Source organism: Procambarus clarkii, chromosome 24 (assembly GCF_040958095.1).
Source record: "Procambarus clarkii isolate CNS0578487 chromosome 24, FALCON_Pclarkii_2.0, whole genome shotgun sequence".
Lineage (NCBI taxonomy): Eukaryota > Metazoa > Arthropoda > Malacostraca > Decapoda > Cambaridae > Procambarus > Procambarus clarkii.
Window position 1 is genome coordinate 15,292,363 of NC_091173.1, and position 18,667 is coordinate 15,311,029.

General features: G+C 44.1%; 1 protein-coding gene across 1 annotated transcript in view; it reads right to left on the reverse strand.

Annotated features, from left to right (window-relative positions):
* The window catches only part of LOC123748549 (discoidin domain-containing receptor 2), a 318,778-nt gene that overhangs the window by 81,573 nt on the left and 218,538 nt on the right, over window positions 1–18,667 (reverse strand). Inside the window, exon 5 of the mRNA XM_069330646.1 lies at window positions 2,514–2,661. Coding sequence (XP_069186747.1) covers window positions 2,514–2,661 — 148 coding nt within the window. The remainder of the gene's footprint in view (window positions 1–2,513; window positions 2,662–18,667) is intronic.

Genomic DNA, 18,667 nt, shown 5'->3' on the forward strand with positions numbered 1-18,667 from the left:
TGATGAATATACGACAGCTTGATGTGTGAGAGTGGTGGAGAGCGGTGAAGGAGAAGCCGGCGGGTGGTGGTGGTGTGGTAGTGGTGGTGGTGTAGTGGTGGAGATGGTGGTGGTAGTGGTGGTGTATTGGTGGTGGTGGTGGTGGGGTAGTGGTAGTGGTGGTGGTAGTGGTCGTGGAGGGGTGGTGGTGGTAGTGGTCGTGGAGGGGTGGTGATGGTAGTGGTAGTGGTGGTGGTGGTGGTGGTGGTGGTGGTGGAGAGGTGATGGTGGTGGAGAGGTTACGAAAGGTACTGCTGAAGTGGGAGAGGTTGATGGATTAGTAACGGAATGGAGAGATGGTGATGGAATGGTTGTCAAGATTGATGAAATGGGGAGGGAGGGGGAAGAGTAGTGTGGTGGTGAGTGATGGGATGAAAGTGAAGGGAGGAGGCACCATAAAGATGGTGGTGGAGCGTTGGAGGAGAGCAGAGTGATGGGGTAGAAGAAGATGGGGGGGTAGATGGCAAGAGTTCGAGCAGGTGGAGATTGATAGTGTGGTAGATATAGAGTGGAAAGTGACGATAGTGATTCAATAGTGAATGTAGTGGTGGTAACTGAGGTTTGAAGGGTGGTGGAGCTTATGTGGAGAGAGAGGAGAAGAACAAGAGTTGATGAACAGTGGTAGAGGGCGAGCAGTGGGTTGAAGAAATAGAGGACTGGTGGTGGTGGTGGTGGTGGCTGAAGACTGTAGGAGTGATGGAGGAAGAATGGAGAGATTCTTGATGGTCATTACAAATGCAACTGTTGCATGTGGTGTGCCCCAGGACTCTGTACTGAGACCTCTCTTGGTTGCCATATATATATGGTATGACTCTTCCCTTCTTCCTTCTGCTTGGTCTTGAAGGAAGCGGGCCTCTGGTGAAAGAGGGCTGTGACGATCTCTGTCAGGAACCCGTAGGTACGGGAGCGGGACGTCCACCTCCTGGGGCTCGTGCGGCCCAACAGGCTCTGCTTCAGGAGGCTGGGGTCGTTCATACCCTTGATGGGGTGGTTCATCTCCGGCCCGACCACGGCGGTCTCCGGGTTTGGAGTCCCTGTGCCTTCTTTCACCAACTTCGAGGTCAACTCCGGAGATCTCAATTCCTGCGACGGCGCTGCAACCAATCGTATTGGCGTTTGTCTTTCCATTGGAGACTTTCGGCGCCGTGGAGAGGGTGGGTGGCGGATCTGCTGCATGGGTAACAGCTTCTTTCCCGTATCAGCCTACCCTGGCTTTGCGCCCTGGAGAGGCCACCCCAAACCGACAACCAGAGTGCAACTCCATAGTCTCCTGAGACTAATGGATCCCTACTGATGGATATATATATATACATATATATATATATATATATATATATATATATATATATATATATATATATATATATATATATATATATATATATATATATATATATATATATATAACTGAAAACTCACACCCCAGAAGTGACTCGAACCCATACTCCCAGGAGCAACGCAACTGGTATGTACAAGACGCCTTAATCCACTTGACCATCACGACCGGACATAATGAGGTTTGTACCTCATTATGTCCGGTCGTGATGGTCAAGTGGATTAAGGCGTCTTGTACATACCAGTTGCGTTGCTCCTGGGAGTATGGGTTCGAGTCACTTCTGGGGTGTGAGTTTTCAGTTGCATATTGTCCTGGGAACCATTCAGGCTTGTTCGCATATATATATATATATATATATATATATATATATATATATATATATATATATATATATATATATATATATATATATATATATATATATATATATATATATATGTGTGTGTGTGTGTATACAAACACCCACCACACAATAACCAGCAAGCTCTCCCCAAACATTCATAAGTGACCAACTATTAACGTGGAGAGAACGACAACAAGGAGAGAGAGTGCCAGGCACGCCGGCTCGTCAGGTGCCACACAAGGAAGGTAATTAGGTGCTTCGTTGACGGCTCTTTAACGGGGAAACAATAGCTGCTTGTTGGGGAAACACTGAAAACAAAGTTTATACGTGGCACTAATTGTCTGATTGTTTCTCTGCCTCTCCAGTTGGTGTATTGTGTTGGTGGTGGTCGGGGTGGTGGTGGTGGTGGTGTACTGAGTTGGTTGTTGTTGTGGTGATGGTGGTGGTGGTGGTGTACTGTGGTGGTTGTTGTGGTGATGGTAGTGGTGGTGGTGTACTGTGGTGGTTGTTGTTGTGGTGATGGTAGTGGTGGTGGGAAGCACGGTTGGCTGGTAAACCCCACAAACAAAGACTGGACCCAGCGCTAACCTAACCTCAGATACAAAATGGTATTTACATCCACTTAGACACATCTCCTTGAGATGACGAACTATATAGTGAGTTGTGTAAGCCCCCCCCCCCCCGCAAACACACACACACACACACACACACACACACACACACACACACACACACACACACACACACACACACACACACACACACACACACACACACACACAGGGGAGCACTCACCTGTAGTGTTACAGCCGTACATCTCCACTCTGAGACAGATGGTCCTCGGGTGAGGGGAGACAGGGATGAACCGGACCTTACTGGCCGTCAGCGGAGGGGACAGCACGTTCTTCTGCTCCAGGTACGTGTTGACATTACCCTGGAAGGTCTGGAGAGAGAGAGAGAGAGAGACGGTGAGAGGCTGGTAGCCAAGGTAGCTACCTCTCTGGTAGCTGGTAGCCTCTCTCTGGTAGTGTGTGAGAGAGACAGAGGATAGGTAGGTAGGTGGGTGGGTGGGTGGGTGGGTGGGTGGGTTTGGGTGCGTAGGAAGGTGAGGGAAGTGTTGAAATGGAAGGTGGGAAAAAAGATTGGAGACGTAGAAGGAAGAGGGTGAGGGAACGACAAAGAGGGTGAGGGAGAAGGTGCGGTGTCGAGGGGAGAGAATGATGGAGAGGTTGGAGGGCCAGGGAAGATTTAAAAAAACGATGATGTGGAGAATATATATAGAACAAGAGAGAGAGAGAGAGAGAGAGAGAGAGAGAGAGAGAGAGAGAGAGAGAGAGAGAGAGAGAGAGAGAGAGAGAGAGAGAGAGAGAGAGAGAGAGAGAGGTTAAACTACCTTATAAAACATACATATATATATATACATACACGAGAAAACACTCCTTACTGTAGATATCTCCATGGAACTAATGCTGACATTCAACAAGCCTGGTGATACCATATTGCACCACAAGACCATTGAGGGGGGTCAGAAGACCTCTGGGTGTTGCTACCACACCAAACTGGTTGTTTGACAACAGCAAACCTGGTTGTCAAGACCATATACCAGCTCTAGTCGTCACGACCACACGAAACTTGACCGTCAAGACCCCTCAACAACCCTGGTACTTATACTCTTCACCATAACATTATCGGCAATGTAATTATAACTCCCATCTTCGTTATTATTAACAACTAAAACTACAACCAACACCATTTATTACAGCATTACACCATTATCTCACACGTCCTTAGCGTTCTTGTAAATATATTGAAATTTTTAACACACGTGCAGAAAAAACATTCCAGCAATATTAACGTCTCACAAACGTTCCCACAATATTAACCCCTTACAAACGTTCCCACAAAATTAACCCCTCACAAACGTTCCCACAAAATTAACCCCTCACAAACGTTCCCACAAAATTAACTCCTCACAAACTTTCCCACAAAATTAACCCCTCACAAACGTTCCCACTATATTAACCCCTCACAAACGTTCCCACAAAATTAACCCCTCACAAACGTTCCCACTATATTAACCCCTCACAAACGTTCCCACAATATTAACCCCCTCACAAACGTTCCCACAATATTAACCCCTCACAAACGTTCCACAATATTAACCCCTCACAAACGTTCCCACAATATTAACCCCTCACAAACGTTCCCACAAAATTAACCCCTCAAAAACGTTCCCACAAAATTAACCCCTCACAAACGTTCCCACAAAATTAACCCCTCAAAATTTTATATTGCAACATCAATAACATAGATATTACTGTAACATCACACCTGCAATCCTCTGAACAATTGCAAAATGACATCTCATCAAAATGGTCCACAACATCAGTGTCTGAACAAAATTTCACAACGTTAATACCAGAAATTGTTCCCAAACGTTTGATTGTATATTGTGAAACAAATAAAAGTTTTCAAGAACATGTATGGAAATACATGTTAATATTTTAACATGTATTTTTGTATTTCTATCTTGTTAATATTTTAGCATTATAACCTTCTATACACCTTTGAGATGGATGGAAAGATGACTTGTGAAGTGAACCAAAAAAAACCGTCTAATTTCTAATATTAGTTTATGAATGCAAGTACAAGAGGGAACTGCAGATGACCAATGGATCAATACATGCGAGTTCCTTAAAGTAATATGTTCGTATTAGGATTAATTATTAATCATCACACTAACATCGTTTTTTTTAAATTGATCCATTAAAATGTGTCCAAGTTTGAATGGCCTTGAAATAACACTATTGAAACTACTTTAATGCAAATTACAAAACATTACAACATGAATATTAGTAAAGGTGTGTACACTTTTAATCCGTTTTTAATGTATCAATTAAAAACGATGATTGTATGATGATTAATAGACAATTGTTGCTATAGGAATATTGTTTCCAGGAAGTCACATATATTGATCATTAAGACATCTGTAGTTTTCTCTTCTTTTTATGATCATTAGGCAATAATAATAAATATTACAAAGATATTTTTCGTTCACCTTATATATCGTCCTTTTTCCTGCCTATATATATTCAAGTATTGAATCTCATTGATTATTCCTTTTAAAATGTGTTCATTCAACAAAAGCACTCAATAATTTTTTTGTTTTATTTTCAATTCATAGGTGTAGATTTTTCAGATAACAATTGCTCAAGGGAGTCCTTGCTTCGAACCAAAATACACACACACACACACACACACACACACACACACACACACACACACACACACACACACACACACACACACACACACACACACATTTATATTTATATATATTCGTGAATCAAACATAAAATAGTTGGCTTTCGAAACTCCACATATTTTTTTTAATGATGAAAGACGAAGCAAAATGGCTACCACAAAAGCCTATTTAAATCCGGGTTTCATTAGAGACAAAAGGCTGCCAGATGAACAGGATTTGTGCATTACCTTCTCCAGGCAGCCAGACATTATATAATTATCTTGACTGTGTGAGGAAACAGGAGGGAGGGAGGTGAGGAGAGAGAGAGAGAGGGAGGGAGAGATGGAGGCACAAGTGAAGAAGGAAGAGTTTTATTCGCGGTTAAAGCAGTTAAGGCAGATAATGGTAATGAGGAACAGGTTGTGTGTGTGTGTGTGTGTGTGTGTGTGTGTGTGTGTGTGTGTGTGTGTGTGTGTACTCACCTAATTGTACTCACCTAATTGTGCTTGCGGGGGTTGAGCTCTGGCTCTTTGGTCCCGCCTCTCAACCGTCAATCAACTGGTGTACAGATTCCTGAGCCTATTGGGCTCTATCATATCTACATTTGAAACTGTGAATGGAGTCAGCCTCCACCACATCACTTCCTAATGCATTCCATTTGCTAACTACTCTGACACTGAAAAAGTTCTTTCTAACGTCTCTGTGGCTCATTTGGGTACTCAGCTTCCACCTGTGTCCCCTTGTTCGCGTCCCACCAGTGTTGAAAAGTTCGTCCTTGTTTACCCGGTCGATTCCCCTGAGGATTTTGTAGGTTGTGATCATGTCTCCCCTTACTCTTCTGTCTTCCAGTGTCGTGAGGTGCATTTCCCGCAGCCTTTCCTCATAACTCATGCCTCTTAGTTCTGGGACTAGTCTAGTAGCATACCTTTGGACTTTTTCCAGCTTCGTCTTGTGCTTGACAAGGTACGGGCTCCATGCTGGGGCCGCATACTCCAGGATTGGTCTTACATATGTGGTGTACAAGATTCTGAATGATTCCTTACACAGGTTCCTGAACGCCGTTCTGATGTTAGCCAGCCTCGCATATGCCGCAGACGTTATTCTCTTTATGTGGGCTTCAGGAGACAGGTTTGGTGTGATATCAACTCCTAGATCTTTCTCTCTGTCTGTTTCATTAAGTACTTCATCTCCTATTCTGTATCCTGTGCCTGGCCTCCTGTTTCCACTGCCTAGTTTCATTACTTTGCATTTACTCGGGTTGAACTTCAACAGCCATTTGTTGGACCATTCACTCAGTCTATCCAGGTCATCTTGTAGCCTCCTACTATCATCCTCTGTTTCAATCCTCCTCATAATTTTTGCATCGTCGGCAAACATTGAGAGGAACGAATCTATACCCTCTGGGAGATCATTTACATATACCAGAAACAGTATAGGTCCGAGGACTGACCCCTGCGGGACTCCACTTGTGACGTCTCGCCAATCTGAGACTTCACCCCTCACACAGACTCGTTGTCTCCTGTTGCTTAGGTATTCCTCTATCCACCGGAGTACCTTCCCTCTCACTCCAGCCTGCATCTCCAACTTTCGCACTAGCCTCTTGTGTGGCACTGTATCAAAGGCTTTCTGACAATCCAAAAATATGCAGTCTGCCCACCCTTCTCTTTCTTGCCTTATTTTTGTTGCCTGGTCGTAGAATTCAAGTAACCCTGTGAGGCAGGACCTGCCATCCCTGAACCCATGTTGATGCTGTGTTACAAAGTTCCTTCGCTCCAGATGCTCCACTAGTTTTTTTCGCACAATCTTCTCCATCAGCTTGCATGGTATGCAGGTTAGGGACACTGGCCTGTAGTTCAGTGCCTCCTGTCTATCCCCTTTCTGTGTGTGTGTGTGTGTGTGTGTGTGTGTGTGTGTGAACATCTGTGCAAGCATGACTATAAACAATAACAATTGAGATAAAATAATAATTCAAAATAATACACGACAAAAAAATATATATATTAAATCGGTGTATTTCGTCCTAACCTAACCCCAAGTTAACCTAACCTAGCATACGGTAACCTAACTTAAGCTGAGCCTAACTCACCAAACTTATCTTAGCCGAACCTCATCCTTTTTCTTGAATGGAACACCTGAAACACTAAAGCTTAACGAGCTTTAATTAACGTTCCTCTAGTTTTGTGCAGGTTAGGTTAAGGTAGGTTAGTTTAAGTTAAGTAGGTTAAGTTAGGTTAGCGTTAAGTTTCAATAGGATAGGTTATGTTTATCTTGAGATTATCTTGAGATGATTTCGGGGCCTCCACCCCCCGGAAGCAGCCCGTGACAGCTGACTAACACCCAGGTACCTATTTTACTGCTAGGTAACAGGGGCATAAGGTGAAAGAAACTCTGCCCATTGTTTCTCGCCGGCGCCTGGGATCGAACCCAGGACCACAGGACCTTGTTAGGCCAAAGAATTACACACAACCTTCCTGCTTTACCTAATCCCTCCAAAAAAAAACTAGAAAATCTCTTTCTCGAATTCTGATAATTATTGAGCAATTGCACTGAACTTAATTGTGAATAAAATTGCTGATTACGCACTAATTGCATTTCTTGATTGAGAACTTTAATGTCCTGACTTTCGAGGGAGAATTTTTTCCTATTCTAGCCGAGAGTTGGCACAGACAAGCGCACTCTTCTCTTCAATACACAATGTGACCCTTTGATGAAAGGGGGTGAATTTAATAATACTTCTAAATTTAAAGATTTAGAACTCAATGGTGCTCAGAATATTGTTAAATCTTACTTTGAACAGATAGATGGAAATGTATACATGTTTCTGTTATTCCTACCCTTGTGTCTTCGTGTCTCTCTGTCTTCCGGATATCCGTGTCTCTCACCTTCCCTCCCTCCTCCCTCCTACCAGTTCTCCCTCCATCTCTCCCTCTCTGTTTCCCTCCTACCACTCTACCGTACACTGGCCCTCCAAAAAGTACGATTCGGTATGTTTGTTCATTGTGTGTTGACCTGCGAGTTCTTTAGTTCGTTTGTTTTTCCTCTGTTTGTAGTTTCTTTCTGCTTTTCATTTTAGTTATAATTTTTTCCCCCGTGTTATTTATAGGTCTTTTTTTGTACTCTGGAAAAGAGGAAAAGGTTGACTGTTTTTTTTTTTTTTTTTTTTGACATTTTATTTTGTGTCTTTTGTCTTCTACTTTTACTTTTCCTTCCCTTCTTCCGGTCTAATCACTTGGGCTGGACGGTAGAGCGACGGACTCGCTTCGTGCAGGTCGGCGTTCAATCCCCCGACTGTCTAAGTGGTTGGGCACCATTTCTTTCCCCGCTTGTCTCTTCCCAAGTCCATATCCTGTCCCTTTCTAGTGCTAAATATTCATAATGACTTGGCGTTTTTCACCTGATAATTCCCTCCCTCCCTTCCTTTATTCCTATCTTCCGTTCCACATTTTTCTTTTCCTGCTCTTCTTTTTTTCCTTTCTCTCTCTTATTACTCTTTCCTGTTAGTGCTAAACACGCTTTCTAACCCCCCCCTACTCCCTCTGTCTGTCTGTCTGTCTCTCTCTCTCTCTCTCTCTCTCTCTCTCTCTCTCTCTCTCTCTCTCTCTCTCTCTCTCTCTCTCTCTCTCTCTCTCTCTCTCTCTCTCATTTTTATATGTTCCTTTCTCTCTTCTTTCTCCTATTTCTTCTTTCCTTCTCTTCAGTCTTTATCAGTTTCTTCTCATTCTCCTTTTGTTTCTTCTTCACTCTTTATTTCTCGTGTTTTTCGTCTTTGAACAGAAGCCGGTTGTTCAATAGCTTCGTTGAACAACATCTCCGTTGAACATCGTTGAACTACACCTCAGTTGAACACTGACAAAGTTAACGAAGTACACAAAAAAAGTTTCTTTTGATGAATAACTTCCGTGGAACACCCAAAATTGTTCAAAGCTTCTTTGACGAACATGTTCTCAGGAAGAAAAGTTATTCTTCATCGATTCTTTAATGAACACAATCATCTGTTCTCGTGAACACCCGATATTGTTCAAAACGATTTCTCGAATGAACATAACACACCCAGTAACGTTGAACATCAGTTCAACGTTCAAGACGTCTAAGGTCTAATGACCTCACGCGCTGAACACAGAAAACTGGTTCAAAAATACGATATCACAAGGTATAAGGGTTTACTGGAGAGAAAATATACTAGCTATCGTAAAGTTTACGATATCGCACGTATATGTGATGTGTGTTAGTAGCGATATCGTTCGTTGTGAGACCAGTTGTGTTATATTGTTATTGTTATCTCTGTTCTGGTGTTATACACTGTTATTGTTATCTGTGTTGTGGTGTTATACACTGTTATTGTTATCTGTGTGGAACATTGTGGTTGTTATTGTTATTAGTGTTGTAAGCTGTGTTCAAGGATTAGTTGTTTTGTTGATATCCTGAAAGATGACTGTTGTTGTTATCAAGGGTATAATGTTCTTCATTTTGATGGTACTGTAGTTGTCAATGCTTTTGTTGATGCTATTGTTTTGTTTTTGTTGGTGCTGTTGTTTTGACACACACACACACACACACACACACACACACACACACACACACACACACACACACACACACACACACACACACACAGACAAGTGACACTGCAACCCGACAAATTTCATACAGAAAAACACAATCAAACACCAGTAACACACAGAGGCTGTGATGAACGTCCTACACGGGGGGAGGGGGGGGTAGTATCAGTACCAATAGACGCCGAAAGGTTGCTTCCAAGCATCACAAACCTGCAGGAAATAGGAGTCAGGATAAGGATCGAGATCCTGCCTGTAGCCTGCGACCCTCGGGCTGGATGCATGTGTGTGTGTGTGTGTGTGTGTGTGTGTGTGTGTGTGTGTGTGTGTGTGTGTGTGTGTGTGTGTGTGTGTGTGTGTACTCACCTAGTTGTACTCACCTAGTTGTGTTTGCGGGGGTTGAGCTCTGGCTCTTTGGTCCCGCCTCTCAACCGTCAATCAACAGGTGTACAGATTCATGAGCCTATCGGGCTCTGTCATATCTTCACTTGAAACTGTGTATGGAGTCAGCCTCCACCACATCACTTCCTAATGCATTCCATTTGTCAACCACTCTGACACTAAAAAAGTTCTTTCTAATATCTCTGTGGCTCATTTGGGCACTCAGTTTCCACCTGTGTCCCCTTGTGCGTGTTCCCCTTGTGTTAAATAGACTGTCTTTATCTACCCTATCAATCCCCTTCAGAATCTTGAATGTGGTGATCATGTCCCCCCTAACTCTTCTGTCTTCCAGCGAAGTGAGGTTTAATTCCCGTAGTCTCTCCTCGTAGCTCATACCTCTCAGCTCGGGTACTAGTCTGGTGGCAAACCTTTGAACCTTTTCCAGTTTAGTCTTATCCTTGACTAGATATGGACTCCATGCTGGGGCTGCATACTCCAGGATTGGCCTGACATATGTGGTATACAAAGTTCTGAATGATTCTTTACACAAGTTTCTGAATGCCGTTCGTATGTTGGCCAGCCTGGCATATGCCGCTGATGTTATCCGCTTGATATGTGCTGCAGGAGACAGGTCTGGCGTGATATCAACCCCCAAGTCTTTTTCCTTCTCTGACTCCTGAAGAATTTCCTCTCCCAGATGATACCTTGTATCTGGCCTCCTGCTCCCTACACCTATCTTCATTACATTACATTTGGTTGGGTTAAACTCTAACAACCATTTGTTCGACCATTCCTTCAGCTTGTCTAGGTCTTCTTGAAGCCTCAAACAGTCCTATTCTGTTTTAATCCTTCTCATAATTTTAGCATCGTCCGCAAACATTGAGAGAAATGAATCGATACCCTCCGGGAGATCATTTACATATATCAGAAACAAGATAGGACCGAGTACAGAGCCCTGTGGGACTCCACTGGTGACTTCACGCCAATCGGAGGTCTCACCCCTCACCGTAACTCTCTGCTTCCTATTGCTTAGATACTCCCTTATCCACTGGAGCACCTTACCAGCTACACCTGCCTGTCTCTCCAGCTTATGTACCAGCCTCTTATGCGGTACTGTGTCAAAGGCTTTCCGACAATCCAAGAAAATGCAGTCCGCCCAGCCCTCTCTTTCTTGCTTAATCTGTGTCACCTGATCGTAGAATTCTATCAAGCCTGTAAGGCAAGATTTACCCTCCCTGAATCCATGTTGGCGATTTGTCACGAAGTCCCTTCTCTCCAGATGTGTTACCAGGTTTTTTCTCACGATCTTCTCCATCACCTTGCATGGTATACAAGTCAAGGACACTGGCCTGTAGTTCAGTGCCTCTTGTCTGTCGCCCTTTTTGTATATTGGGACCACATTCGCCGTCTTCCATATTTCTGGTAGGTCTCCCGTCTCTAGTGACTTACTATACACTATGGAGAGTGGCAGGCAAAGTGCCTCTGCACACTCTTTCAGTACCCATGGTGAGATCCCATCTGGACCAACAGCCTTTCTAACATCCAGATCCAGCAGGTGTCTCTTGACCTCCTCTCTCGTAATTTCGAACTCCTCCAAGGCCGCCTGGTTTACCTCCCTTTCTCCTAGCACAGTGACCTCACCTTGTTCTATTGTGAAGACCTCCTGGAACCTCTTGTTGAGTTCCTCACACACCTCTCTGTCATTCTCTGTATACCTGTCCTCGCCTGTTCTAAGTTTCAATACCTGTTCTTTCACTGTTGTTTTCCTTCTGATGTGACTGTGGAGTAGCTTTGGTTCGGTCTTGGCTTTGTTTGCTATATCATTTTCAAAATTTTTCTCTGCTTCTCTTCTCACCCTGACGTACTCATTCCTGGTTCTCTGGTATCTCTCTCTGCTTTCTGGTGTTCTGTTATTCCGGAAGTTCCTCCACGCCTTTTTGTTCAGTTTCTTCGCTTCCATACATGCCCTATTATACCATGGATTCTTCTGTTGCTTCTCGGATTTTTCCCTTTGGGCCGGGATGAACCTGTTTACTGCCTCCTGACACTTTTGGGTAACATAGTCCATCATACCCTGTACAGACTTGTCTCTGAGGTCTGTGTCCCAAGGTATTTCACTTAGGAAACTTCTCATCTGTTCATAATTCCCCTTTCGGTATGCCAGCCTTTTGATTCCTAGTTCTTTTTGGGGGGAGATAAGTCCTAGCTCTACCAGGTACTCAAAGTTCAATACACTGTGGTCACTCATTCCCAAGGGCGCTTCCATCTTAACTTCCCTTATATCCCATTCATTTAGGGTAAATATCAAATCAAGCATTGCTGGTTCATCTTCTCCTCTCATTCTTGTTGGTTCTTTGGTGTGCTGGCTTAGAAAGTTTCTTGTTGCCACGTCCAGCAGCTTAGCTCTCCGTGTTTCTGGTCCTCCATGCGGGTCTCTGTTCTTCCAATCTATCTTCCCATGGTTGAAGTCTCCCATAATTAGTAGTCCAGATCCATTCCTGCTAGCAACAGAAGCTGCTCTTTCTATTATGTTAATGGTGGCCATGTTGTTTCTATCATATTCCTGTCTAGGTCTTCTGTCATTTGGTGGTGGATTATATATGACTGCGACTATAATTTTTTTCCCTCCATTTGTTACAGTACCTGCTATGTAGTCACTGAAACCTTCGCAGCCCTGAATATCCATCTCCTCAAAATCCCAGCCTTGTCTTACCAGCAGAGCTACACCACCCCCACCTCTTCCTTCCCTCTCTTTCCTCATAACATAATAGTCCTGTGGGAACACTGCATTTGTTATCGTTTTCGTGATCTTTGTTTCTGTGAGGGCTATTATGTCTGGGTTTTCCTCTAGTACCAGTTCTCCAAGCTCATTTGCTTTATTTGTAATTCCATCTATGTTTGTGTACATCGCTTTGAGGCTCACTTTCTTCTGTCCCTTCTCAAATCGCCTCCTTGGTGAGTGTTCTGCTGGTGGGGGAGGCTGTTCCATGGGTGTGAGGATCTGTGAGGTGGATAACAGGGTCTCAGAGGATACTGGGATGAGGGGCGGGGGATCCAGCGAAGGGGGAGGGACAGGGAGGGTATGGAGTGAAAGGGGAGGGAGGACGGGAAGGAAAGGGGGGGAGGGAGGACTCGGGAGGAGGGGAGGGGTAGAAGGGTGGGGATTGGGTGTGGGGGGAGGGAGATTTTGCTGAACATTTGAGTGGGGGCAGGGAGGGTTTGGGGTAGGGGGGTTTTCTATGCAGTGGAGACACACACACACACACACACACACTGTGTGTGTGTGTGTGTGTGTGTGTGTGTGTGTGTGTGTGTGTGTGTGTGTGTGTGTGTGTGTGTGTGTGTGTGTGTGTGTGTGTGTGTGTGTGTATGTGTGTGTGTATGTGTGTGCGTGCGCATATTCTGACGTTAACTACCACTCAGCACCAACCATTTCCATACAGTTATCTCCTCGTTCCAAAATTAATTGCGACCTTTCATGCCGCCGCCCCTCCCCCTCCCCCCTTCTCCCTCCCCCTCCCCTTCTCCCTCCACCATCGTTTAGCATTCCAGAGAGACTAAAGCTTATCTTCACTATCGTAAGTAGTAGCACTCCACAGCGCCCTCACCCAGTCACTATCAGCTATCACCCTCACCATCCCCCCCTCCCCTCTCACCATCAGAGCTCTATCACCCTCACACCCCCCCCCCCTCAACACTATCACCCCACCATCATAACTATCACCATATCACCGTCACCCCATTCACTAACACCATCACTATCAGCCCATCTCTCTGCACCTCCCATATCCTCCCCCTAACTACCCTTCCTGTCGTCCATTGACGACATCGAAACGACAGGCGGAATATCTAATAAACGTCTGCACAATGCATTCCAAACGCCCTCACACACACACACACACACACACACACACACACACACACACACACACACACACACACACACACACACACACACACACACACACACACACACACACACACATACACACACACACACACGTTATTGTGTTATACGAGTGTTATACGACAAAGAGTACTGGGAAGACGGGACACCACGAGCGTAGCTCTCATCCTGTAACTACACTTAGCTAATTACACACACACACACACACACACACACACACACACACACACACACACACACACACACACACACACACACACACACACACACACACACACACACACACACACACTTCTAGAAGAGAGAATAGAGGAACCTTGATTCCCTCATAAAAAATAACTCAGGAAGGACAACTTCAATTCGCCAGAGTCGGTACTCAAACAAGGCGACACAGGTGGTAACTAAGTCCCCCAAAACGAGCCACAGAAACCCTTCAAATATCCATTTCATTTCCAGTAGTAAATAAAATGAATACACTAGGAAGTGAGGTGTCTGCGGGCACCCATCTACTACACCTCCCAAGTGTAGATAAGAGAATCTACTCTTCACCTACACACTAATAGTGTACTTTGTTGTTGTTTTAGATTTAGCTACTCAGAACGAAGTATCCATGTAGCACGGGCTATGGCGTGCCCGTAAAGTACTTTGCCCAGTACACACCCTCGTACACTCCACCAATACAGCAATTTTGGGACGTGTTTATAGAAGCAGACCGCCAGCGCGACATGCAATCGACAAATCTCGTAACTTGATGGATAATACAACGAAATGTTACTGAATCATTTTCCAGGCAGAGGCCTGGTCAGAGACCGGGCCGTGGAGACGCTGATCCTCGGAACAATCAACAGGTAGTCCCCCCCCTCCCAAAGCAGGTATACCTCTACAGGGAAAATCTACTTTAAACTTTCACAGACCAAGTAACTGGTACATATCTATAATAACAAAAATAATAAAAATAATAATAATAATAATAATAATAATTACAATTAAATTAATAATTTTTTAGTCAAAAATACAAATTAAAATGATGAAAAATATTATTATTATTCTATAACAGTCTAGTTTAACTTTTACCATATAATCACCAACATCACTGTTATCACTACGATAACACGTCTGGTATTAGGAGCATCAACAAGAATAACAGATTATCGTAATAATATTAACACCAGCGATAACACTGGTAATGAGCTAATCAAAATACATCCGTATAATGACGCACAATCACAAAGGGCTCATGGTTCGCTGTAATTAACAGGGTAATGCATTGAGAAAATAGATCGATGCGTCCTCCAAGATTCCTGGCGGCAATTGTGGGAAATTTCCCCAGAGACTAAAGATTTTTCCCCCCTCTCTTGTTTCCCCTCGTGGGGAGAGAATCTTCCCCTCACCATCTTTCCTCCCTCAACCACTCTACCATCTCTCTCTCTCTCTCTCCCTCTCCCTCCCTCTCTCTCTCTCTCTCTCTCTCTCTCTCTCTCTCTCTCTCTCTCTCTCTCTCTCTCTCTCTCTCTTAGATACAGAAGTCTAAAAAAAACTCATATTAAGTTCTTCACAAAGGACAAACTAAGTAGAGTGGTTTGGTGTGATTTGTTAGTCCAAAGGTGCCCACCTTACCAAAGGAACACATTGAAAGATGCTCCAAGACTCATCACCTGAGTGACTGCATGTTGCAAGGCTTTGCCACCTCGGCTCTTATCCTTTTCATATGTGACTTACAAGTCTGACTTGCGTCAAACACGTCTGTGTGCTTATAACAGCTGAGGTCCAAATCGTTTTGCTGAATAGAGGTCGCATGGTGTTTGGTAAGCTGAGCCAGAGGACAGTGTGTGTGTGTGTGTGTGTGTGTGTGTGTGTGTGTGTGTGTGTGTGTGTGTGTGTGTGTATGGCAGCATAGTTTGCAGCAGAAAGATTATTTTCAACATTCTTATTTTTGCCATGCACGATTTTCAGTTTGGCTTATAGAGGGAAAAAATCACCCACAAGAGGCACAGGAGTGGAGAGTGGAGGAGGAGAGAGCCTTCTGCTTTTCTATCCTGTCGGTGTACAGTCAATACCAGACCAAGGGACGATAGTGCTTCCAGCACATGATCTCAGCATAGAAAGTAGATTATTTTCTCTTGTATTTTCTGTTTAGTTTAATCCCTCTCTCTCTCTCCTGTCCCTCTTCTGCTCTCTTCCCCCTTGTGTCACCTTTCTTCCTCTCCCTCTTCCACCTATCATCTCTCTTCCCCTCTCCGTCCCCTATCCGTCCCCTCCCGTCCCTAGAGAAGGCTCGGGACTTTTGGATATGTTTTGATAATCCCTAAACAAATAATTTATTGATAACTCGCGTTGATTGAATGGATTAATTTTAATATTCTGCCGATCACAGTGCCACATGATGCCACATGTTGCCTCATAGTGGCACTATTATGCCACATGTTGCCTCATAGTGGCACTATTATGCCATTTGGTGCCATTAACTCATAGAGCAAGACGCGATATGGTGCCTCATGGAGCAATATGGACAATGATGCCTCAGTGCCACATACAGATGGATCATGGTGCCACCTGGTGCCTCAGAGGGGGGGGGGTATAGGGGAGGGGTATCCTGCGCCTGGAGAGCCCGGGATGAGGCAGGTGTGTAAGAGAGGAAGGACTCTCAGGTGTGTAATCGTGCGTATATCTTTGGTCTTATGCATCTAAAGACGAAGATATTCTCACCTAGAGACGCTTAAAGGGTCGAGCGCCAGCTCCTCAGCCCTGTATTTTGAACCACTAGTTGTAGGTATAGCACTAACCTCTGCCGACAATCAGGAATAAGATAATGTGAGGATTTGGTTGTGTTAAATAGCCTGTCTTTATCTACCCTATTGATTCCTTTGAGAATATTGTATGTGGTGATCATGTCTCCCTCTAACTCTTCTGTCTTCCAGCGAAGTGAGTTTTAATTCCAGTAGTCTCTCCTCGTAGCTCATACCTCTCAGTTCAGGTACTAGTCTGGTAGCAAACCTTTGAATGGTAATGAATATACATATGTGTGTGTGTGTGTGTCTGTGTGTGCGAGCTTGCGTGCGTGCATGCGTGCGTGTGTGTGTATTTGCTTGCGTGCGTGCATGCGTGCATGCGTGCGTGTGTGTGTGTATTCATATGTGCATTCATATTCATTTGTGCATGCAAATACTCATAGCAAAAGTTTTTTCATAGACGTAATTTTCCCCCACCAGTTCGTATAATCGACAGCCAGATTGTACCACCAAATAGGCTTAGTATCCAAGAAAAAAACGTTGAATCGACGTTCAAAACGTTGCGTTAAAGTTGTATTAACGTTGCTTCTACCCGCTATACTAACCCCCACTGAGGGCTGACTGGGAACGCGGAACACTCTACGGACTTGGCAACTCACGTTTAAAATGTAATTGTATTTACTGTAGATAAATTCTACATAAAAATGAAATGATATCTGGAATATTAACAAATGTCATGTTGGGCTCCAATTTCAAACATTATCGCATCATAAAAAAACTCATAAAAAATACACACACACACACACACACACACACACACACACACACACACACACACACACACACACACACACACACACACACACACACACACATGCTGCACTGCACATAAACTCTACAAACAAGTGAGCTCGGAACCCCCCCCCTTCCCCCTCCCCCCCCCCGGAGACTAAGAGGTCAATACTAAAGGTCAATACTGAGAGGTCAATGAGAGGTCACCATCTCCGGATGTCGAACAAGGTCACAATCTCACCAACGTAGAGGAGAGAGAGAGAGAGAGAGAGAGAGAGAGAGAGAGAGAGAGAGAGAGAGAGAGAGAGAGAGAGAGAGAGAGAGAGAGAGGGAGGGAGAGAGAGAGAGAGAGAGAGAGAGAGAGAGAGAGAGAGAGAGAGAGAGCGAGAGAGAGAGAGAGAGAGAGAGAGAGAGAGAGAGAGAGAGAGAGAGAGAGAGAGAGAGAGAGAGAGAGAGAGAGAGAGAGAGAGAGAGAGAGAGAGAGAGAGACCAAATACATGCAAAGGTCAATAACAGGGTCACTCTTATTTTTCTCAGGTCGTTTAAGGTCACACATATTACCGGGAAGGAAAGGTGGGAGGGGTGGAAGGGGGGGGGTTAAAGAGAGGGGTCAAAGGTCAAATAATCCCACTGAAAAAACTGTTGATGAAAAAAAGTAGAAGTTTCTATTCAAATAATAAGCAAAGAGAGCTCAAATGTGTTTCACTAAGGTACTCATTGGAATCCTGAGAGGCATATAGGGCCAATTATCTTTTTACCTTGAATTATCTACACGGGGAATATATATATATATATATATATATATATATATATATATATATATATATATATATATATATATATATATATATATATATATATATGTGTGTGTGTGTGTGTGTGTGTGTACCTTACTCTCGAGTTGTATCGATAAAAGCATAACAAGTTGGACACATATGTATCCACATTTTAATCACATATCAGGGCCACAAATACGAACCATATGTGGTCATCAAGGCCATATGTAAAACCAAAAACATTAGGGGTCGCATGTAGTAAATAGACATCAACGCCATATGTACAAGCCACACACGTGGCCACCCAGAAAGGGCCATCTACACAGGGCCACGGCCGCGGGCCACATGGCAGCTAGTACCACTATTGTTACTAAGAGAGTTGACAGAGGTCTCGTTTACCGCGGCACGGGATTAACCTCATCAAGGATTCCCTCAGTCCGGCCCAGTTATTGAGGAGAATTATGGCGCGATAGTGGCACTCACTGGAGGGTAAACATGTGTGTGTGTGTGTGTGTGTGTGTGTGTGTGTGTGTGTGTGTGTGTGTGTGTGTGTGTGTGTGTGTG